We start from the raw sequence: 23,113 nt of genomic DNA on the forward strand, positions 1-23,113 counted from the left end.
TGACAGCTGCTAGGAGAGGGGGGTGGTTTTGTTCAGTGATGTGGCCGTTAGTAGTTCTCCCATGCTCCTGTGGATGGCCCGTATCCACGTTTGTCCAGGCACCATTTATTAGACTCAGTGGGCTAGCTTTAATTTTAAATAAGAGGATATGAAGTTGGGGGGGGGGGGGGGGGAGTATGGTTAGGGAGGAGTTGGGGGAGGGGAGTAGGAGAGGTTATGATCAGAACGCATGTGTGCATATATAAAAACTCAAAGAATTAGTAGTATTATTGTATTTTTAATTATTATAGTTAATGATGGTTGTGTTTTAGAAAAGAATCAAAGTACCCAATTCTTAGTTTTGTTGCCAGTTTTCTGTGACTGGAAAGTCCCCTCCCTCTGTCTCTGGGCCTCAATTTTTCTTGTTTGCATAGTGAATGAGGGAAGGTTCTCAGCACCTATGAGAAGTCAGCTTCTATGAGTTTGGGGAACTCTGGTCTTTGAGCCTCTGAGGGGAATCAAGGGCCAGGAAAACCTTTGACAGAGTGACCCTGTCCCCCCAACAGTGCAAGACACACAGCCATCAGCAGGGCCAGTCCTGAGCACATTGGAACATGTATGCGGGGTGCTTCCAGCCTGCCTCCTGGGTGTAGGGCCCGAAGACCAGGCCTTCCCTGTGGTCTCTTGCTGGAGACAGTTCAGACAGTTTCACTGAGGTGAACAGAAAAGCCTTTGCAGATGATACAGGTGCAGGCTCGCCTGGAGTGAGGGCCAGAGCAGCCTCAGTTACCACAGTGGGCAACATCTCCCAGACATGCCAGTAAGCATGCTCCTCCAAGAATGCAATCCCTCAGCAGTCTGGAGCAGTTGGCAGGAGGGTCTGCAAGGGCTGCCTGCTCCAGCCAGCATGGACAACAGCAGGTCCTCTGGAGAGGGCAGCAGGGAGAGCCGTCCTCTCAAGCAAATCTCAGGGCACAGGAATCAGCTCTGCGCTCCTCTCCAGCAGCATAGTTTCTCCAAGTTTAGCCACTTAGGCATTACTTCTGTTTTCTTCTTTCTATTGTATGGGAGGGGAGGGCACATTCGCATATTATCTGCACTATTGAGTGTGTGTGTGTGTGTGTGTGTGTGTGTGTGATTTGACGTATATGCCAGGCTGGTCTCATTTTGGTATGTAGCTGAAGCTGGCATTCCACTTTTTATCTGCATTATTGCTCACTTCTATTCTATCTATAATTTCATCCTTATTCTAAAACGAATGTAGAAAGGAATCTTTATGTTATTACTTTAAAAAATAAGCCAGCTTTACTTACCTAGAGAAGGAAATTGTAAAAGAAAATTCAGTCAAACAAACTGCTATTCAATGAGAGTTGAAAACCATTTTCTGCAAAGGGCTTTGAGCCTTTGCAAAACAGGGAGATAAGCAAGCATTAAGGTTGTGAAAATGCCATCTGGGGAATTTCCCCTTGGAGGAAATAAGGCCTGAGCAGAGGTTGAAAGGATAAACCTTCCTTGACTTAGTGTCAGTAAGCACCCTGGCCCCCATCATCCAGGATCACCTTGTGCCTCCGCCCCCACCAGGTCCTCCCATGCTTGGGAATTCAGCTTTATCTTTTTGTCCTCACCATCCCCAGGTGAGGACAAAAAGGATAATTATCTTCCTATGCTCATTGTGAGAGACCCAAAGTTTGGAATTGGAAATCTTTTTTTAAAATGCAAGCTTTGGGGCTGAGATGGCTCATCAGGTATGGTTGCTTGCTGCCAAACTTGCCAATCTGAGTTTGACCCCTGGCACCCAATCTAGCGTAGAGAGAGCACCAGCTCCTGAAAGTTATCCCGTAGCTCATGCGAGCACCCCCACTTACGTAAACGAGTATAATTAAATTTAAAACTTAAGGAAGGTCTTTGTTATGCAGCACTCCCCAAGCATGGCAGAGTGGGACTTGAGAGCTACCCGGGGTTCCATTGGCCTGAATTCCTCCTGGGTCTCTTTTTGGACTGGTACTTTCTCCCCTGCATAACTGAATGCTGTGACTGAATTATGTCCCACTCCCACCAAAATGTTAAAACTCCAGTGGGGCTGTTTTTTTTTGTTGTTGTTGTTGTTGTTGTTTTTTATTTATTTATTTATTTATTTATTTATTTATTTTTGAGGCCTTCACCTCTGTGTCTGTCTTCTGGGCAAAGGAGAGAATTCTAGTCCTTCTAAGCCCTTGTGAGGTCTTCAGAGCATCAGGATATGATCATGGGTACAAAACAGATTAGCAACACTAATGGAGTCAGGGTTCCCTTTGCTCTGCTCCCACCTTTTCTATGAGTAAACCACAGCCAACTCCATCCTGTGGTGACAGAGTCAGATCTGGAACTGTGGACATTATTACTCAGTCCAGTGATATCTCCAAAGCCACTGGATAAAATAAGATGTGGTCCTTCTTGTCAACAGATCCCTGGTATCTTTTCCCTCAGATCAGATACCATTTTTATTCCCTACAACAGCTACGTTTACCTCCATTGTAGTTGTTGACCATGGCTTACCTATCTGCCTCTCTATCATGGATGTTTCACCAATACAAGCTCTGCCTTGTTCCAAACAGCTCTGTGAGGCACGGTCATGTGCATGAGTCTTTGTACTGTCACTTTCAAAAAGAAATTCCCAGACAAAAAGACATTCCAAATCAAAGGAGATGCAATCAGACCCTCTTATGTTCACTATCAAGAAAAGCTCTTCAGAAAGGCTGCTTCACTTTGTTCTCCATCCATAAGAAGAGGCAGGAACTCATTTCATCCTGGGCTTGGCAGCCCTTAGCCTTGTTAATGTGCAGGTTGAGGAACATAACATCCATCTATTCTTTTGCACATTTTAAAATCATTAGTGAGACTGCACATCTTTTCTTACACTGATCATCTATTTAAAGGTCTTCCTTGGTGAAAATAGATTCACCTATTTTCTGTTGGTAAAAATCACAAAACCAAAAAAAAAAAAAAAAAAAAAAAAGAAAAAAGAAAAAAAAAAAAGCCTGCTAGTTTACCAGAGATCCCAATCATTGTGAAGTTTTGAGTTGGATGTTGTAGTATTGTCCTTTGCTTTGGTTTTTTTCTTCTACTCCACAGATAGAGGTGTTGCCACAGGGAAGCAGCTCATTTGTATACAGTCCATTTTGCATACAAAGCTCTTGGAGGGTTCTCCTTCAGATCTCAAAGAAGGGGCTTCCATGTGGGCAAGGTGCCAAGCACTTGGCTCTCACTAGAAGATAGGGAGTGTGACAGTCGGGGGAAGTCACCAGTATGGCTAAGGTTCATGGCTTCTTGTGCAGCCATTGCAAGGCTCCCGTGTGTGTGTGTGTGTGTGTGTGTGTGTGTGTGTGTGTGTGTGTGTGTGTGTGTGCGCGCGCACGTGCTCTTAGCAGGATTTGAGGCCTCCAAGGCCCCACCCTGCTTGCTGCTCTGCTGCTCTCTCATTCTTTACTGCTTCAGCTCTGAACACTTGCATATCTCTCTCCACCTCTGCCTACGACACTCTTTTCTCCTTCCCCAGGGAAACACCACCCTCCTCATACTGGCTCAAGCATCATTGACTCTGGGGACTGTTCTCTGAAACCCCCATCCAAGATAGCAGTCTCTTTCAGTCTAACCCATCCCAGCACATGCTCAGACCACATGCTATTTACTTTGCATTTCTCTACCAGACCATGAGTTCCTCAAAAGTGTGACTCGAATCTGCCAGCCGTTATAGTTTTAACACCCAGCACAGTGCTGGGCACACCATGGCTGTGTAACAGACATTTGGAGACTATTTGAATGCATAAATGAGTGTCTGATACTCAGGGACCGTGTCCTCCAACCTGTGACTGACTAGGTTAGCTGATCACTGGTAAGGAGGGGAAAAAAGCAAGTACCATGGGAGACCAGAGGGATCTCAGGATAGAACAATGGAGGACTAAATGGTCTGAACTTATGCCAGGTGTCAGGAAGCTGGTTTAAGGAAGAGGGCAATCTTTGGATTGAATGTGGTGAGAAAGAGGTCATCCAAAGACTGACCATCTCTGTAATTCTTGTCAAATGGTGGAAGACTCAGTAAGTATGCCTTCTTCTTACCCAAAACAGGGGGTGTGTGGCCACATTGCAGGATGGGCAGTGTTTATGATTCTGTCTTGACCTGTGATGATAAAAAAAAAATAGTCTTGCATGGATATTTATGGTCTAAGAAACTGTTTCACATTCAACAGGAGAACATAAGACCTAGCTTGAAGGGTCAGGCAGCCCCTGCCAGATGCCCGTCAGCCTAGTCAGCTGCCAGCACCTCTATTTCCCACCTCTCTTCCCTCCCTGACCCTTTTTATATAGGCGGTATGTGGAAGTGTGGAGACACAGATGCATAGGAAGCCTGGCTGTGTGTGTCTGAGTGCACATTTAGAATGAACAGGCAATAAGATTCTGGCTTAGTTTTATTTACTTCGTGGGGCTCAATTTCCTCAGACTTAAAAGTGATGACCTTAGAACTAGATTCCTAGGAGAGCATTTCGTTCTGCTCTCTGGGAGAGAGGGAGAGGTTGCACTGTGATCTCAGGCTACAGCCCAAGTCTTCAATGGCTTCCAGCACCTGTGGATGAGTGTGAGAAAGTATGTGCCCCGTGTGCATACATGCCATGGGGTGTGAACTTTTCTGGCACTTTTAAATTCCACTGTGGATGTAGCTCCCACACGTTACCCACTTCTGGTGCCACCACTGAGTTTGGGAGTTTGGAATCCTGAGAATGGAGGTGGGAAGGTCTAGAGTGGCCCTTTGACTCATGTTTCCCGAACTGCTGGGTTAGGAGAGGCATTTGTGGGTGGAGTAGTGAGGAGAGACTACGTTTCTTCCATAGTTTGTATGTTTCCTAGGTTTTGGAAAATTGCACCTTAGCTCCTAAAAATTGTTTTTAAGATTAAAAAAAAACCCATAAAATCAAACAAGTGAGGGAGCAATGATTTAATGATTTGTAAGAAATTGATCATTTAAGAGATTTCTTCTTAGAAAGGCAGTTCTGGACGCAGAGTCAACATGAGGATGGAGAAACGTTACTTCCGTTCCAGGCTGATCTCCCCCAGCCATGGCATGATGTTTGTCCGCAATGCCTGCAAGATGTTCCAATTCTGCAAATCCAAGTGTCATAAAAACTTCAAGAAACAGTAGAACCCACCCAAGGTCAGGTGGACTAAAGCCTTCGGGAAAGCGGCTGGCAAGGAGCTCACCGTGGACAACTCATTTGAATTTGAAAAACGTAGAAATGAACCTGTGAAACACCAGCGAGAGCTCTGGAGTAAAACTACTGATGCAGTGAAGAGGGTTGAAGAGATCAAGCAGAAGCGCCAGGCTAAGTTTATAATGAACAGGTTGAAGAAAAACAAAGAGCTACAGAAGGTTCAGAACATCAAAGAAGTCAAGAAGAGCACCCATCTTATCCGGGCTCCTCTTGCAGGCAAAGGAAAGCAGCTGGAAGAAAAAATGGTCCAGCTGTTGCAGAAGGATGTGGACATGGAGGATGCTTCCTAATGGTGCCTCCTGCAACCAGCCCTGGGCACACCGGAAACCAGTAGACTGTAAGTTACTGATTGGTTATATAAGGTCCCCAGACAAAGGTGACTCACGTGCTTCCCTCTTAGCCTGCAGCCTGTAGAAGCATCCATAGTGGGTGTTAGATCTTAGCTCAGTGTTCTGCGTCACTGTGCTATGTTCACATAAACACAAAGGTGTGTGTGTAGATGAAGGCATGAACTCTGGGCATTACATGGTTTGAGTTGTTGCTTAACGGCACCAGGCAACATTTCTGTACTGACTGTCTTGCTAGTGTGAAATCTGTTGTGATGTAATATTGTCCTTGCACTAGGATGTCTGTTTATTAGGGTGATTGTAGCAGAGGTCACAACAAGGAACTAACTGTTCTCAGGACAACCCCAGTCTCTTGCTTTGCTCTAATCTCGTTAGTAGCTTCTTAGAGTTGCATACTGTGCTATAACGCAGCTGGTTATGCTGGGCTATCCACCCACTTCAGCCATTCCAATAGGTGGCTTGTGAGGATGGGGGTGGGGCATTGTTGAATAAACTTTGCCAGAATGGTACCTTATTAGTGCTTTGGAGAATGCTCAATTCCAAGTTGTGACTTCTGGCCCAACACCCCTCCCCCAATTCTCTAGCCCAGCAATGGTCTAGAAGCAGAAGAATCTTGGTACCTTTTAAATTGTATTATGTGGTTTTCTTTTTCAGTTTTTTGAGACAGAGTCTCTCATATTATGTAGCTCTGGTTCTCTTGGAACTTACTATGTAGACCAGGCTGCCTTGAACTCACAGAGATCTGCCTGCTTCTGCCTCCTGAATGCTGGGATTCATACCCAGCATTTTTTATTTTCTTAAAAAAATTAAACAATTGTTTTTGGAAAATAGAATTTATGCATAAATTATAATAGATATTATAATAGGCAATAGAATGTTGCCTATTATTTGTACATAAATAAAACCATTTCTGAAGTAAATGCCTAAAACAAAGGAAAGGCAGTTCTGGGCTTTTCAAGTTTATTCTCTTACTTGATTCTGCTAGAAAGGCTGACATTGGCTCCTTTGTCCATCTCCACTGGGAGATGATCATGGAGGCTCAGAGAAGTAAGTCACCGGTCCGCCATTGTCAGCATGTCCAAGGCCCAGTTAGGTTTGAATCCTAACTCAGACTAGATCCCAACCCCGCATTCTCATTCCTTAGCTTGTTTTATGGTCTTTCCTTCCCAGTGCTGGCAGGTTATAATGGTGACTGTTAACCTTCTGTCTTTGCTATAAAAACTGGGCCTACCCCATTCCAACCTAGTTACCCAAGCATGCAAGGGTCCAGGGTCAGGGCCATACACAATCTCGTGTGTGTGTGTGTGTGTGTGTGTGTGTGTGTGTGTGTGTGTGTGTGTGTTTACCATTTAACCCTTTTCTTGCAATCTAGACTCCAGTAAATCCAATTATTTCTGGACAAAAAAAAGTATCCGACCATTGCAGAAAAGCTAGGATTGATAGAGATTGAATTTGGGAGTTAGTCTAGAGAGATGTCACACATCCCACTGTCTCCTAGGGGGTTAGGAATGTTGGAGTAGCCTGCAGGCTGAGGGTTCGGGACACTGGAACTTCTCCTGGGGATAAAGAGACAGACAGACAGGATTAATAACTAGTCTCAAATTACATTCATTCATTTGTATACCCTATCTTTCATTCAACATTAAGCAAACACATTCCCTTCAACCAGGGACTGTGATGACGTACATAAAAACCCTCAAGATGAGGTTCTAACCCTTAGCATCCACAGCCTATAAACTCTAGACAACTGGAGGAAAAATGGTAACACGTGGGATAGGGCTAATGCTGGAAGGACATAGGGTTGCTGTAGGTGCGCATACAGTGTGCCATCTAACAGTGGGAACAGGCTGGGAGGTGTGCACCTCAGATGGCGTCTGTCATGAGAATGTTCACACAGACAAACCACAATGGCTACAAAAATCACCAGCAGAAGGATCTTAGGACAACACTGCCATTGTCGAATATGCAGTCTGCCCTTGACTGGTCCATCAACATGACTCACGTCTGTTGCTTCTTAGATGAGAAAAGAAGGTCCAGGCAGGGAGGGGCTTGGGGAAAGAAAGACATCAGGAGCTTGACTCCAGCAGGCTTTCTGCTTTGTTTTATTTTCATTTTCCCTGAGGGGGAAGTTAGGGGGAGAGCCCTGTTTATGCCCATAAATTAAACCAAACCCAAGCTAGATCACAACTGCTGATTTCTTTTTTTTTCAAGGTGACAGCTAAAAGATCAGAGAAGCAGAGGAAGCCACAGCTACCACCTATTACCTCACCAACTCCTCACCCTGACAGAGCCTCTGCAAGAGAGCGAATTCCTGTCTCCTCTTGCCCATTATATTCCTTTCTCTGCCCAACCATTACACTTCCTGTCTCAACTTTTCTAGTGCTGGGATTAAAGGTGTGTGCACCACTGCCCGACTTCCGTGTTTAATCTAGTGGCTTGTTCTGCCCTCTGATCTTCAGGCAAATTTGATTTGTTCAAATTATCACCAACAAAAGAAAATTAAAAAAAATATTTACTGTGATGAACCAAAACAAAAGACAGAAAAAAAAAGAGAGAGAGACTGTGGTTTGAATATGTACTGCAACACTCATGTAGTACAAATTACATCCTCAATGCAACCGTTTTGAGGAGGGGGGACCCTTCAAAGGATGATCCCATAAGCTATGTGAATGCCTTAGTGCAGGGTGGCTGGTGATGAACCACTTCCTTTCTTGTGCATTCATAGATAAGCTCTAGCCATATGATGTTATGTACCATGATATAACACAGGAAGATGACCCTCCCCATGTGCCAGTCTTTGGTCTTTGACTTTCCAACCTCTAGAACTACGAGTCAAACACATTTCCATTCATTATAAAGGGTCTGTTTTGTGGTATGGACCATGGCAACAGCTGCTAATTTCTAAGTCAGTGGGAGTCACTCTATGTTAAATATACCCATTATCATAAAAAATTAAATTAAAAAGAGGAGAATACATTTCTCCAAACAAAGACAATAAATTCTCAACCTCAAAAAATAAATTCTCAATCTTCTCACTGTATTCTTCAATTAGTGGTGTTCTGGATTCTATCTGCATCTATCCAGTTTAATGGGCTACTGTGGGATGGCATGTGGGAATCCTGAGACCAGCCTGCCTTTTCCTCTACAGAGAACCAGTGAGACACCCACCTAACACAATTGAGTTCAATGTACACAAGTAAATGTGTAGCAATCACAAATGGAATTTCAACTCTCGATAGTTTTCCCTCTGTGAGCATACCTATGGCATTACTCAGATAGAACAACAGATACTTGCCGGTATCCCAGAAGATCCCTCAGAACCTTTCCCACATCCACACCTCTCACACAAATACACACAAGGCTAATCATTGTCCTGACTTCCAACACTTGTTGGGATCTTTAAGGAAAGCTGGCTTCTCCCAGGCCCCATTTCCATAACTATTCACCTACATTTTGGTGTTAACATCTGGGCATGTATTCCCCAACTGTACCATTTTAAATATTTGAGATTTACACTCAAAATACAGTATTCTTGAGCAAATATCTTTTCAAGGAGATCGATCCTCCAGAACAGGCAGAGGGGCTTTGACTGTAGTTATGTCTGAATCCTGGGGCAATGATGGAACTGGAGCTGTGACACCTATGCAAATGAGCAAGGTCCTAAAGGAGATGGAACGGCTACCCACTACACAGACTGGCCTTGAACTCACAGAGATCTGCCTGTCTGTGCCTCCAGAGTGCTGGAATTAAAGGTGTGTGCCACAACAGTCCAGCCTGCTAGTGACTTTTCTTACCACTGTGACCAATATCTGTGAGAAACACAAGGGAGGGAGGGGTTTGCTCTGGCTCATGGTTTCAGAGTGTCAGTCAAGGATGGCTGGGAGCAGCTCACATCATGGAGGCAGAGAAAAGGGGCATAGATGGGAAGGAGCCAGGGCAAAATGTATTCAGAGACATGCCCCTAGTCACCTACTCTCTCCACTTTCTACTCTTTACCATTGCCCAGTAATGTCATCAGATCAGGAATCCATCAAAAGATCAATGAATTCAAGAGCTCAGCGCCTTCAGGATCCAGTTGTCTCTAGAGAGTCCCTCAGAGGCCTATGCAGAGGTATATGTTACTAATCCCGTTAGCATTTCTTAATCCAAGTGACCATCAAAATTAACCATCACAGGACCTGAGGAGTGTGAAGGTCATCTTGGCCCCTTAAGAGGGTAGCTCTGCAATTGGAAAGGAGAGAGTAGAGGCAGGGATGCTGCTGTTGATCAAGAAGATGTAGAAATGGTGTTGGCCCTAAGCTGCAACAGCTGCTTGCTTAGGACATTTTCTACATATGGTTGTTTCAGAGCACATGGGGAAGAAACTGTCTGTAGAATCAGGTGGAGAGGAGAGGGGGACGGCTCTGTTCCCCGTGAGTAGACTTTCTCCCTGTCCCCTGTCCCAAGGCGTTTCCCTAGTATTTAGGTGGAGAGCATGGACCCTGGAGCTGGGATCGCCTCTCTTTGAGGTCTGCCTGCTCTGCTGTGTGAACTTGGAAAGCTGACTTCACACTTCTCTGAGTACTAGTTTGCCTCTGAAGCAAATGAAAATAATGATCTTCCAGGGCTCAGTGACGGCTGTGTCTTGGTCTCCAGGAAGCACTTGGTTTCCAGGGAGTGGTGGTGGATGTTGGTACTTCTGCTGTAGCCTCTGCCTGGACTAGAAAGAGAATGCATTTTCAGCACCTACATCACTTTCAGGACAGGTGCCGCCGCCACAAGGCTCCTTCCTCCAGGAGAGGGGACGAAGTGTGTGCAGGGTGAGAGTCTGAGCTGAGCCCCTCATGAGGATAAGGCTCAGATCTGGCCAACATGTCCTTCCTGATCCAGATGCTGTGTCGCCATGTTCCCTTAGCTGAGAAACTTCCTTCTGGATCGTTCATCACCGGGTCCCTCAATGCCTATTTCTGAGGAAGCATGCAAGCCCTAGGTTTAGATTGTACAGAATGCTGTTTGAGAAACTGATGAGTTTTCTAAACATTTTTGTTCCACTGTGTCTTCTTGGCCCAATGGAGACAAGAACAGCAGCAGCTAATTGGGGTAATGTGACTGAAGGTGCTAGCCACATGCCAGCATGTTCCCACACAGTGACGATGCCCGTACATGCTGGTGATTCTTCTGTTGACCAGTTTTTCTCTCCTTATGCCCCACCATGGCTTCTCCAGTCCTGCATCCAGATCTGTCTCATCTGCTAGGGATGCCAATGCCAGCTTCGCCCAGCTTGAAGCCTGCGCCCAACTCCCATTTGTTTGGTTTTGACCTTACAGCAAACGAGACTTTTGTGTGTGTGTGGGGGGGCATGTTTTATATAAGCTGCTGGCCTCACATCAATTACCTTTCATTATAATGTAGCCCTAATGTGTCTACACAAAGGCCATGTCTGAACTAGGAAACCCATTTCTCCCCCATCATTGGATATGGGCCTGGGTCACGTGTTATACTAGAAGCTGGTCAACTATTGCATAGGTCAGGGCCATGCATCAACGCAGCAAGTCCTTTGGGTTCCTTTCACTGGAGGAGGTTTCTAACAGTGGGCTGGGCAGACAGTCTAGTCTCTAAACATGAAGATTTGCTGAATGACCCAGGGAAAAAGATCAACCTTGTATTTTACCACCCACCAGAAAGTGACTGGGACAGCTTAATATTTTGTAGGTAGCATTTCCTGACTTCTACATCCTTGCAAATTTACCCATTAAAATAAGTGAGATTATTATATATGTATATAACGTGTTACATAATCTATATCATGTAGTCTACTTTGAGGCATTATTCCCCTGAACCTCCATGTTGGAAATGCAGACCCTCTAATTTGGGGTGATGTGAGGGTGACTGTATAAACACTGGTGTCTCACCTCTCACCTGGTCCCTCCAATACTCAGGAAGCCCTCCTTTTAGACTTCTAGTGATGCTGGAATTCAGCGCAGAGATTGCTGGTGAGTTAAGAGCATTTAAAACCTTGCTAGGTCAGTGGATGTTCTCCATTCCTTCTTTCTTCCTTCACGCCATCTTCCCTCTCTTCAGCTTGCAGCATCCCCTAAGGTTGAACAGTTAAGATTTTCTTGCTGGCTTCCCTCTTTCCCCTGTACCCAGCCATGTGCTCCCCTTTTCCCATGAACCCCCATGCTACTCAGAGATCCCCCTGCACAGACTCAGGCAAGAGCTCTCAGGGTCTCCACATTATAGGAATCCCCAGACTTTCCTCTACTGCTGCCCCATTAAGTTTTGAGCCAAAGAAAACTAGAGAATTGAGTTGTGGAGTTTGGTTTTGAATTGCTGGCTCCCTTCTGGGGTGATTTGGCTGCTGTCTTTTGGCCCCTTCCCATCCCTGTCCTTGCCAATTCCCTAACTCACCGCACCTCTCTATGGGAAGAAGTTGAGGATGAAGAGCAGTCAGCGAGATAAGCAATGGTGAAGGTAGGGTTCTGGGATCTGGGCAAATTTGGTGACAATGACATGCAGTATGACAAAAAATCCTGGTTTGGGTTTTGGGGAATCTACATTTTCACTCTGCCTCTGATTCCATTACCCCAGAGGTAGAGCCCCACGTCCTCCCAGCGGCAGGCAGCGAGGGGCAGCCTATCCTGACTGTCTTGGTCGGACACAGTGTTCCTTCCCTGCTCTCTCCTCGTCCATCAGCACACATGAGCAGCGAGTCTCACTGCAGAAGGGTGGGTCTTCTGCTGCTTCTGCTTTTCAAGACTGTCTGTTTTTGTACTCTCTGTTAACAGCTATGAAAAAGGCCTTCTATTGATGCTTTCCTGTAGCTCGTGAGTCCTGGATATGTGGCCCACACAGCAGCAGAATCTCTCAGGGACTTGGTATGCTCACCTATAACGTGGAAATCAAGGGATGGCAGCATTGGATGGTTTTATAAATAAAATACAAAAATCAGGTCAAGTCCAAAAACAGAGCCTGGCATTCAGGAAACCCAGGGTGGATGTACCTATCATCATAGTATTACTGTGGGTCACTACCTCACTTCTGTCACTTCAGAGAAAAAGAGTTCACTCTGCTCCCCCTGGCTTGAGCTCTTTCTCTTCCCAACCAAGGAGGAAACCCTTAAGTAGAAGACCTCCATCTTCAATGCACACACACATCACCATGTACAGTACCATGGACTGCAGGATGTCACCAGTGCAAACAGACTGGCTGCTACTAGCTGTGGCAATGGCTGATGAGCTATGGCCATTGCCATAGTGTGATGAGTGCGAAAGTCAGAGAGACCTGGGCAGGAAGTCCATGTGGGCTTCAGGAATAACTCTTTGACCCTGGTTTTCCCTCTAACTGGACTTGTACCTTCACATGATTGTGCATGTTCATAGCATAATCATGAGGTTTGCATGAGCTATGAAGCTGGGATGTGTCCATGTCCATATCTTATATGACACAGGTAGGTTCCTTCCAGGTATGTACCTACCCCATCCTCCACAACCTTGTCTTTATACTGGGGACCTTTGACTAGCTCCAGAGCAATGTAGCCATGGGAAAGTCTTGGGACCCATTCTTCTCTGTTTTCTGCCCCAAGCACCTTCAGCCTTAGGCTTCAACCAGGCAACTGAGAAACAGGACAACTCCCAAGGAAGGGCCACACACTTCTGAACAGCTTTCTTTATTTCTTCTTTTTAATGAAAAAGAAATAAGAAAAGCAAACAACACTTCTCTGGGTGTGCTGTGATAAGACACCACAGCCTATAAAGAAACTTACAAAACCAAAAGAGAGAGCAAGCAGTCCCAGAGGCTGTGCTTATAGCGACCCTGCCCTCTGAGGACATTGTTTTCTGAGACAAGTGTCCACCTCTCAGGGCTATACAAAGGGACATGCTTATTCTGCTTATTTGGCTTGTTTCTCTTGGAAGCCCGAACCATATCTTGTTCACTGGTCCACGACACACACATACACAGGAAGCAGGGATTTACAAGATTTTGCAGGTGGGAGGTACTGGGCTGGGATTTTAGGGGTGCATACCACTTTTCTCACTGACCTCTGGCTCTGCTCAAGTTCTGAGGGAAGACAGGAAAGTGAGACTCTGCATTGCACCTGCTAGAGCTACTGTCCTAGGGGGACATGTCACTGGGCACCCTGCTGTTGCTTCCCCCTTTGAGTAGTAGCTAAAGGAGTGCCCGTGTAAGCCAAGGCAAGAAGAAAAAGGACAGCAGGGATAAGTCATACCCAAGTTGGCGTTAAATTCTGATGGGTAACCAGAAGGCAATGGGGAGATACACATGTGCTTGCCATCACCAGCTTCTTAGGCTGACCCTCTCAACCAGTTCCTCCATCACTGCCTCCTTTCATCCAGTCTTTGAGGGTTACCCAGACCCTGCTTTGACATCTTTGTCATTCCATGACCCCAGAAAGGCTGACAACATTCTCAAGCCTTATTTTCATGATCTGTCAAATGGAGGGGGTCATATGAACCTCAAAGGATGACTGTACATATGTGACCATGTCATTAAAAAGCCCATGAACGAACCCAGCGCATAGTAAGTACTCAACAAATGGCCACATCACTGGTCTGACCACTGTAGTTAACAAATCTGTATAGATTCAGATGTGATCATCGGAAGCACTGGACAGTGTTCTAGAAAGAACAGATTCTTTCTAGCTTCCTGTGCTGTCTGTGAAGTTCAAAAGTCTCAGATCATGGGGGTAGTGGAGGGTCTGGTCTGGAGGACCTCCATTGCTTTCCCTTTAGACAGCTCTGTGGACCAGAAGTCCCTAGACTTCGGTGCCTTCCCTGGGGAAGAGAACACTGTTGGTGTTTATGCTATTGTAGAAATGTGGGCTGAACTGGTTGAGGACAGAGCCTCCATAGCCTAGGGCATTGGTGGGGACTGGGTTGGCCCATTCACCCCCACTCCCGTGGCTACTAAGGTTGGTGAGGGGGGTGTAGGAATTGAAACTTAGTGAGTTCTGCCCCATCTTGTCAGTTGGCTCTGGGCTCAGTCCTGGTGTGGCCACCGAGCGGCTCATGGGGCTTGTCCCACTCACATAGGTTGTCATGGTGGAGAGGAAGTTGTTGAGGCATGGGGTGCCCGAGGGGGCAGGGGAGGCCCGCTTCTCTGGGGAGCTGGTGGTGTCTGGTGAGGCAGTGTCTAAGACATCCTGAGGCTCCGTGGGCTTGGGACTGCCTGCCAGGAGACTGGTCTCAGTTTTCTCTGATGCCAAGGAGCCTGTGCTAGAAGACGCATCTGATTTCCTCTTTCTCTTCCTGCGGAAGTTTCCATTGTCGAACATCTTCTCACAGTTGGGGTCCAGAGTCCAGTAATTCCCTTTGCCTGAGACAGAAGTGGGAGATGTGAAGGAAACAAGGGGTGGACACAAGACCCCGTTCTATTCATCTGCAACATCCTAAACTAAAATCAGGGCAACAATGCACAGAAAAGAACAAAACCTGGCACAGAAATGGAGAGATTTCACAACATCTGCCCACCCTACCACCTCTCTCTAAACACATCCCACACATCTACCTCTCTCTAAGCACTCCTCCCACACAGCCACCTCTCTCTAAGCACACTCCTGCACACCCATCTCTTTCTAAATACCCCCACTCCCCACACAAGAGACTCTGGGGAGTTCATGGAAACGCAGCATAAGTTATGCCTGAAGGAATTGACAGGATTGATCCTTTTAAGGGTAAAGTGTCAGGATGCAGGGATTCAGGGAGGGGTGGGGCACTGGTGGGGGCCTCTATTTATTACTAAGGTCCAGGAAAGGCCAGGAAACAGTTCTGGACTCCTGAATATGCATCCTGAAGATAACTTGAGCCTTAGCTTTGCTCCTCAGTGACAATCGACTTTGGATAAAACTCCCCTGTCTCCCCAGACTCACTAATGGACAGGACAGACATTACATGTGTCCAAGAGCTGGACAACTGAGGTGCCACCAGAAGGGAAACCCCGACTCTTCCCTGCTACTCTGAGCTGGAAAGTGGGGAAAGACCATGAATGGGACAGTCTCTCTTCTGAGGGACAAACAGATCTGAGGAAGGCTGACTTCAAAGGGGGCTGAGCCATACCCTGGCTTCATGTGGGAGAACAAAACTAGACTTCAATTCTGGAAACTGGATCCAGGAATATTTTACTCTCCTCTCTGCAAGCGTCTGTGGCTCATCATTTGAAAGGAACATTCCAGTCTCAGCAACAGAGCTGTGTTATAAGTCAAGTGCCATTGCTACCACTCCAAACCATGTCACTTTAGGAAGGCAGCTTCACCCATGAACACTATTTTCCTCATCTGAGCAATAGATTCACAAAGAGACACCTTGCAGGGTGCTGCCAGGATTAAAGGAGGTTCTGTATGGAAGGGAGGACCGGTAGAGCCATGTCATAAGGCCATCAGTGGTGCCCAACCGAGGCCAGGTCCTCTCTGCTGCAGGCCTGGCTGCTGTACACTTAGGCTTGGCTTGGTCTAGTTCTACCAAGGACTTCTTACATGCTGGGCACTGAAGCATGGGTGAATTATAATGACTGCAGCATATTGAGCTTTTGTCCACACCAAAGACTGTACAGAAACAATTTTTACTAGACATCCTTTCATCTTTGCTTCTTTAGATAAGGAAACTGAGGCTCAGCAAGCGCAACCTCCCTGAGACAGGGAAGCCTGACTCTGCTTTCCAGAGCCCATAATTCCCCTCCACTGCAGAGTTCCCTTTTGCCCTGACTCCTAACAGCTTCCAGCTTTGTGGATCGAGTGGTGGCTGCAGTTAGAACTTTCTAGAATATAGTTTGGAGCAGGAATGAAATAAGTCCTTAAGCATCCCTGCAGCCTTCCCAGGGGTGGTCTCCTACTCCTTATGCACTGTGGTCTTACCTGGGTCGTCCTCATCTCGGGGCACCTTCTTGAAGCAGTCATTGAGTGACAGGTTGTGGCGGATGGAGTTCTGCCAGCCTGCCTTGCTCTTGTTGTAAAAGGGGAAGTTGTCAGCCACATACTGGTAGATCTGGCTCAGCGTGAGGCGCTGGTCAGGCGCCCCATGGATGGCCATGGCAATGAGAGCCGAGTAGGAGTATGGTGGACGTACCAGCTTCATGAGCTCCTCCTGAGAGGGGATGGGCAGCCAGCCCAGGTCGCTGGGCAGAAGCTGCCTCTGCATGCCATAGGCCTGGGGCAGGAAGGGGCTGGCGTTAGTACCAGGCAAGTAGGGTGGTGGGGTCATGGCTGGCCCATTGAGCCAGAGGTAGGGGTTAGGGGTAGCCCCGTACTCTCCACCGCCCTCGAAGGAGGGGGGGCGCTGAGGGCTGGGCATGCCCTGGGTGTGGAAGAAGTTCTCATAGTAAAGATTCATCTCCGGGGGCTCCTGGCCGATGCTGGGGAACTGGGGGCTGCATCGTGGTGGCGAGGATGCCGGGAGGTCGAAGGAGCTCATGCTGGGGTGGGTTCGGGCAGCCACCTGCTGCACCTGTGCTCTCTGGAGCTGTCCCTGACAGGTGTTCAGCTGGCCCTGGCCTCCTGTGACTTATACCCGGAGGGCTTGGCTGAGTGGCCCCACCCAGGGGCGGCCACCTGCCAGCAGGTCCGGGCCAGGACCCGCCTCCCTCTTTTCCCTGCTGGCCGTGGCCTAGGTCTCCACTAACGACACACGAAAGGAGACTTACTACAGTGGACACCCCAAACGACAAGTGATCCCTTCGTTCCTTCTCTCGGCTTACTTCCTCAACATCCCAGCTCACCCTTCTCTTTCCCTCTCCTTGTCCTTCTCTCCTCACTTGCCATCTCTTTCTTCCTGGCTTCTCTACAGCTTATTCGGTTTCTTTCTTTGTTTTTCTTATTTGTTTCTCTTCTCTATGCCTGGTTCTGTCTTTGGCTCCCACTCCCTCTTGCTCCCCACCCCACCCCTGATGTCCCCCTCACCCCTGCCCCTCATTCTCTAACCAATGCCCCACCCCATTTCCATGTAGCAACAGTTCCTGCTTTGGTGTTTGGAAGGGAAGACACATTTTTTGGAGTTGCCAAGGGATCCTCCAGCCCCCGGAGAGTCAGAGAGGAGCTTGGCCTCTGAAGAGGACTCACCCCCCCCACACACTCCTGTTCCTATAACACACACACACACACACACACACACACACACACACACACACACACACTGCTGGCAGGCAGAAGGCAGTGAGAAGTCTACTGTGGACATGGCATGGGGACCCACCAAGATGAGCAGCAGACTTCTTAAAAAGATCATCGATAGGGAGAGGATGGGAATTAGATTTTAGGGAGAAATGAGAAAGGACATCCATGATTCAAGTTTATTTCTAGCTCTATGGTACAGAAGTCTCCTAGTTCCTCCATTGATCTAATGTCTATGGAAGTCCTTGTGCAGAGGCCCCTGGCATCGAGGGAGCTGGGGCAACTCAAGTGCCCCCAGCTGCCCATGCTCTGCCCCTGTCTTTCAGCTTCAGAGACAATGCTTACAACCAGGCCTCAAGCTTCCTTTTGCTGCTCAGCCAGGGCCAGTTTCCTTGTGGGTTCTAGTGTAGATCCCGGCTTGAAGGTGGCTTGCCCAGCCTCTCTCTCGCTGCTTTACATACACATCAGGCTCTGAGTTTGGGAAGTGGCTGGAGGTCTCCTTGTGGGCAGACAGTTCTTTCCTGATGAGGTTCTAGAAACACCTAAACCATCTCTCTGGTGGAGCAGGTAGAGGAAACTTGATGCAAGGTGTCTCTAATGCCTCCTGTGGCCTTCCAGCTCTGCTTCCTTCTCCTCACTTCTCCTCATGCCAGACGCCATGTTTCTTAGAGGCTGAAGAGAGGGGCACCACCAAGAGAGGTTGCTTGCCTAGGACTCCTCACCCTGATCTCCTGGACAGTTGTGCCAGGTCACATGATAAAAGTGACTACCACGGCACTGCTTCCATTTGCAACATTTGGATGCCTGGTGAGGAGGTAATTGTGAGGAGGGGTTTCCCTAGATTCCAGGAGACACCTGTCCCATCATGGACAGTCAGGGAAAGGGCTTCCCTAACAGGGTCTAAACTTTATACTCTAAAAACTCCCCGAGGTTCAAAATAAGTAAACTTGGCATGGTTTTTCAGAACACATTTCTGTTTAGTCTCCCACCTAGGAAGCCTTAGCTAGCTGACAATGGAGGCCAGATTATCAAAGTATACCCCATGGGAGCCCAGCAACATGGACGAAAAGCTGTACAATTAACCTTGCAACTCTGTTTTTCAGTGTTCATATTCCAGAACAAAGAGGTGGTGCGGGATCGCCTCCATGGAGTTGCTTATTCCATCACTGTAGCAAACCATAGCTGATAAATGGTTAGGTAAGAGTGCCTCCTCCAAATGATGTGGCCTTATGAGTTATGAAATATAGAGTGTGAAGAAATTAGATATTAGTGGAGTGGAAAGATGGCTGTGTTTAAATGAAACTTGGAGAAACGGGCTTCAAGACCGTGTTTAAAAAGTAAAACCGTGTTTATTTTCATATCTACGCACCAATACCAGATAAAGAAATACAAAAATGAATTTTATGGATGGAGATTGTTTTGTTGTGTAGTTTCTAATTTAAGTGGCTAGAGAAGCAAACATGTCATTGCTCTGCTTTGGGGGTGAATGTGAAAGGTCAAAAAGAAGGCATCTAGAGGCATGGCTCAGCAGTTGAGAGTGTTTGCTGATCTCCAGAGGGCCCAAGTTCAGTTCCCAGCACCCATACTGGGCAACTGTGACCACCTGTAACTCCAGCTCTGCAGAATACGATGCCCTCTTCAAGTCTCTATGAGCAACTGTGTGCATGTGCATGCATGTACACACACACACACACACACACACACACACACACACACACACACACGCATGCATGCACTCACACATTCCCATAAAGAAGCATTGTTAGAGTCACAGCAAACACAGGTTCTGAACTCTGGTGGACTCACCTGCCAGTCCTAGCTTTCCTCAGGGTGTCCCTAACAAGTGACTTAACTCTTCTCATCCTCAATTTTCTCCCATGAAAATGGGGGGAAGCCAGTACTTAACTCACAACGTAGTTGTGAAGTCAACCATTTCATATGGCACAGAGCGGCGATGATGGATACTATACTGTGGTCTCTGTGGACTTGATAGACACCACCGGCCCTCCCGGAGCTTGCGCCTTGTGTGCTAATTGATGGCTTTTGGCAGCCAAAGGCCAAGGGAAGAGGGGCAGAATTACAATGAAAGGAATGGGTGGGGGACATGTTCTGTGTCACAGATCACATAGCCAGACTCTGATAGTGACAGATGATGGGGCTCCCCTTAGGGGTCTCCTAGCTAGGAGACATTTTTAGAGACATGCACACCCGAGTCTCCTGAGTTACATAATACTGGTTTCTTTTCCCCAGGAGGTCCAAGAAAACATGGTTGTCATAGGAGATCTTGTCTGGCACCCAGACAGCAGAGGGTGGGAACCTTGGTCCCTGTTGCATCATCATAGGGTGAGCCCTTAGACCAGGGGAATCCATTGTAGGTTTTCATGAACTCTGGCTCAGGCACTGTGGATGCACAGACATCAGGAGCTGCCTGGCCAAGCTTAGGACTTCTGGGGGAAAAAATCAAACATCTCATTTGTGGATGAAGTGAAGTCATTTTAGACCTTTTAAAAATTCCCAGAAGTGAATTTCAAATCTGAGGAAACATGTTCTGGTTAATCATACAAACAGACAAGCAGACAAACACATAACTAAAAGATTTGAGTAGGTCTGAGCCATCCCAGGGAAGGCTACAGCAGCAGTTAATTTAATACAGCACAGAGAGACACCTTCTTGAGTGAGATCACTCACGTGTTCTGAGCCCCACGTGTCATACCGGGGACAAGACAATCGAGCATTACAAACCTAGGCTTGGAGATTGAACCTGGCTTTGCCATTGGTAGCTGTGTGATCTCGGCCAAGTTTCCTAATCTTACAAGGCCTCACTTTGTTTATCTATAATGTGGAGACACAAATAGTATCCTCCTCAAGGCAAGTGAGGAAAAGATTATGTGATACCCGTAAAGCTTAGAGCCTGGAAGCGGTCAGGGGGGCAGACGGTGAGAACAACAATGTCTGCCTCCATAGTCCAAGCACTGATGAGGAGAGTGGCTCTGGGCAGAAGGCCCAGCATTGAGTCTTCTTCTGTTTGCTTTGGCCGTTTGGGAGTGATGCCCCTGGAGGGAAGGAGGAAGGAGCTGTCACTATTTCTGATGTGTGTCCCTATCATTCAACTGCTGTCTTTACTGGTCCAGAAGCCGGAGGTACCTCACGCTCTGCGGGAAGGGCCAGCTCACAGATGCCTGCCCAGACTAGCTGACCAGGGGAAGTCACAGCTGGCCTTGACTTTGAGAGGTAGACCATCATCATCTTGCCTGATGTCAATTCATCTACCAAGGGGATGGGCGCCTCTAATATGAATTTTCATAAATAATGATTCACTTAGTTCTGTGGACCATACTGCGAAGTGAAGATTCTATTTTTTTCTTGCTCAGAGCCAGGGACAAAGGCACAGGGCAGGTGAATCACCACAAAGACAGAGAAAACAGGTGAGAAGTGACTCAGCTGCCTGCCGTGCCCTGGGACTGAAGCGGACCACACAGGACACACTCAGGGAGAAGAGAAGCCAGGCTTTGTCATCGGGCTCTGAGTCGCCCTCTTACTTGGACCCCTAAGGCACTACTATACCTCAGATTGTAGACTAATTCTTCATTGTTAAAGGGAAAATCCAACTGTCTCCGAGAACTGCTTCATGGACTACATGGTAGGCATGCAGACACAGTAAAACCCAGTTCTCATTTGGGATGCAGGAGATCCCACCAGCTGTGATGATCCCTTACCTGTCCTGTTCATTTGCCTTTGATGGGGACTCCATGGGCTTATCCTCCTTTCTACACATGAAACCCAAATAGCTAGGTTTTATGGAGGTTCTTGCTGTAGAAATGGGTTGTGATAAAGCTATTGAATTATAGTTTTCTCATCTGCAAGATGGGGATGAGAGTCTTCTTGCTGCATACCTACTCTCTATCTAGGAAGGGCTACCCATAAGAACAACCAGCCCCTACCTGATTCTCTTACCCTGCCTCACCAGCAACATTCACAAGAGCATGTTTTGAGATGATTGGGGACCTGACACAGGAATCTGATGTCCGTGCCCTGGGGAAAGGTTGGCAGAAGTCTAGCTGGGGTATTCCCCATGTTGAGGGTGATCTTGGTGCTGTCCAGGCTTTTCAGCGGCTACAGCTTAGGAAGAAGAAATATAGGTTAATACCGCCCTCTGGTGGTCTTTTCTTTAAAAGCAGGAAGAGGGGAGACACTTGAATGTGAGTTCCGGGCCAGATCAATGGTTTAAGCAGGAAGAGGAGACACAGGTTAAAGTGTCAAGTCAAGTGTGGTGCTCCCAGGACACAACAAAGAACGTTTGAGGAAGGAGACATGACCCTTAAGAAAAACCTCTTGTCTCTCTGCCCTGACATAGTGAGCACTTGGTTGGAATGAAGCAGAGACTTCAGGAGGCAGCCTGGCCATGTTTGAGCTGCATGGATATGAATTCTACTCCTGCAGCTGTGTTTTCTGGGTGTCTCAGTGCTGTTTATCTTCGGGGCTTCTGCTCTCTCATCTTTGAATCTGTTGCAAGACTGAATTAATACAGCTTACGAGGCAACGTGTGAACAACCATCATTCGTCCGTGATTTGGCACAGGCTAGGCTGTCTTCACAGATCTGTTGGACTGCTGAGGCTGACACCCCCTTTGGGGTGGCTCTATTTATGATGCTTGGTTTATTTAGAATGTTTTTTTAGTTGCTGCTGTATTTTTTTAAATGTCGTTAACTTATTTTAAAGATAAAGTTCTGTGAATCTTCTGGAACTGGACCATCAGCAGTCGGCATCATTTGCCATAAGTAGGAAATACAGATTCTTTGGGCCCTGCACTGCTCTGGGTCTGAACTCACCTAATTCCATAAGTCATTATAAAATAACCCCTGTCATACAACTCTTCTCACTGGAGTTATTAAGAGTGGAATCTAAGAAAAAGCAATACGGTCACTTGGGCTTCTTATTGCAAGAGTTTGGGCTAGAAACCCTGAAGACTAAACGGGTTACTAATTACAGACTCTAAAGAGATGAATTAATATCTTATAAACCACTGTGTAAGCCAGAATAGTGTTTTCTCTGTGAGGTTGGTGGGCTTCAATGTTTTTCTCACTCTCTCCTGGGAGCAAGAGGAGTCTAAACTCCCTGCTCCAATCTTGCTGCCGCCTCCTCTCCTCCTCCTCTTCTTCCTCCTTTTCCTCCTCCTCCTTCTCCTCCTCCTTTTTCTCCACTATCCCTCTGTCCTTCACCTAATCCATACTCTTCCTTTTAAAGCTACCTCTGAAGAAACCCCTGGGGAAGGAAATTCTAGATTGGAGCTGGTATCTTCCTCTCCAACTGAGTCTTCCACTCAATCTGGGTCTCACGCTCCCCCCAAATATTCACCTTCTCAAACTATCACTAACATGAGCCAATGGTGTACGTGTAGAGAAAACCAAGGCTCTGCATGTACAGAACACAGTCGTGCATCATGTAAT

General features: G+C 47.0%; 1 protein-coding gene and 1 pseudogene across 2 annotated transcripts; one reads left to right on the top strand and one right to left on the bottom strand.

Annotated features, from left to right (window-relative positions):
* Positions 1 to 5,020: 5,020 nt before the first annotated feature.
* On the top strand, positions 5,021 to 5,512 carry LOC118588440 (annotated as a pseudogene).
* An 8,812-nt stretch (positions 5,513 to 14,324) lies between these two features.
* On the bottom strand, positions 14,325 to 16,974 carry Foxi1 (forkhead box I1). 2 transcript variants are annotated; one of them, XM_036194843.1, is made up of 2 exons: positions 16,419 to 16,974; positions 14,325 to 14,602 (listed from the first exon to the last, which is right to left on the bottom strand). In XM_036194843.1, exons 1-2 carry the CDS (start codon positions 16,972 to 16,974, stop codon positions 14,325 to 14,327), a joined length of 834 nt encoding a protein of 277 aa, XP_036050736.1. The 2 variants fall into 2 exon arrangements, with proteins under 2 accessions (XP_036050736.1, XP_036050735.1); XM_036194842.1 differs by having other exon boundaries at positions 14,325 to 14,884.
* Positions 16,975 to 23,113: the final 6,139 nt, after the last annotated feature.

The sequence above is a fragment of the Onychomys torridus genome, chromosome 8 (assembly GCF_903995425.1).
Source record: "Onychomys torridus chromosome 8, mOncTor1.1, whole genome shotgun sequence".
NCBI lineage: Eukaryota > Metazoa > Chordata > Mammalia > Rodentia > Cricetidae > Onychomys > Onychomys torridus.

What these genes read in the sequence shown, in the direction of transcription:
- Foxi1 (XM_036194842.1), bottom strand. Translation starts at nt 16,974, where the DNA reads ATGAGCTCCTTCGACCTCCCGGCATCCTCGCCACCACGATGCAGCCCC. An exon ending in CCGAGATGAGGACGACCCAG is followed by an intron (nt 14,885 to 16,418) that starts GTAAGACCACAG and finishes CTTCTGTCTCAG; the next exon opens with GCAAAGGGAATTACTGGACT.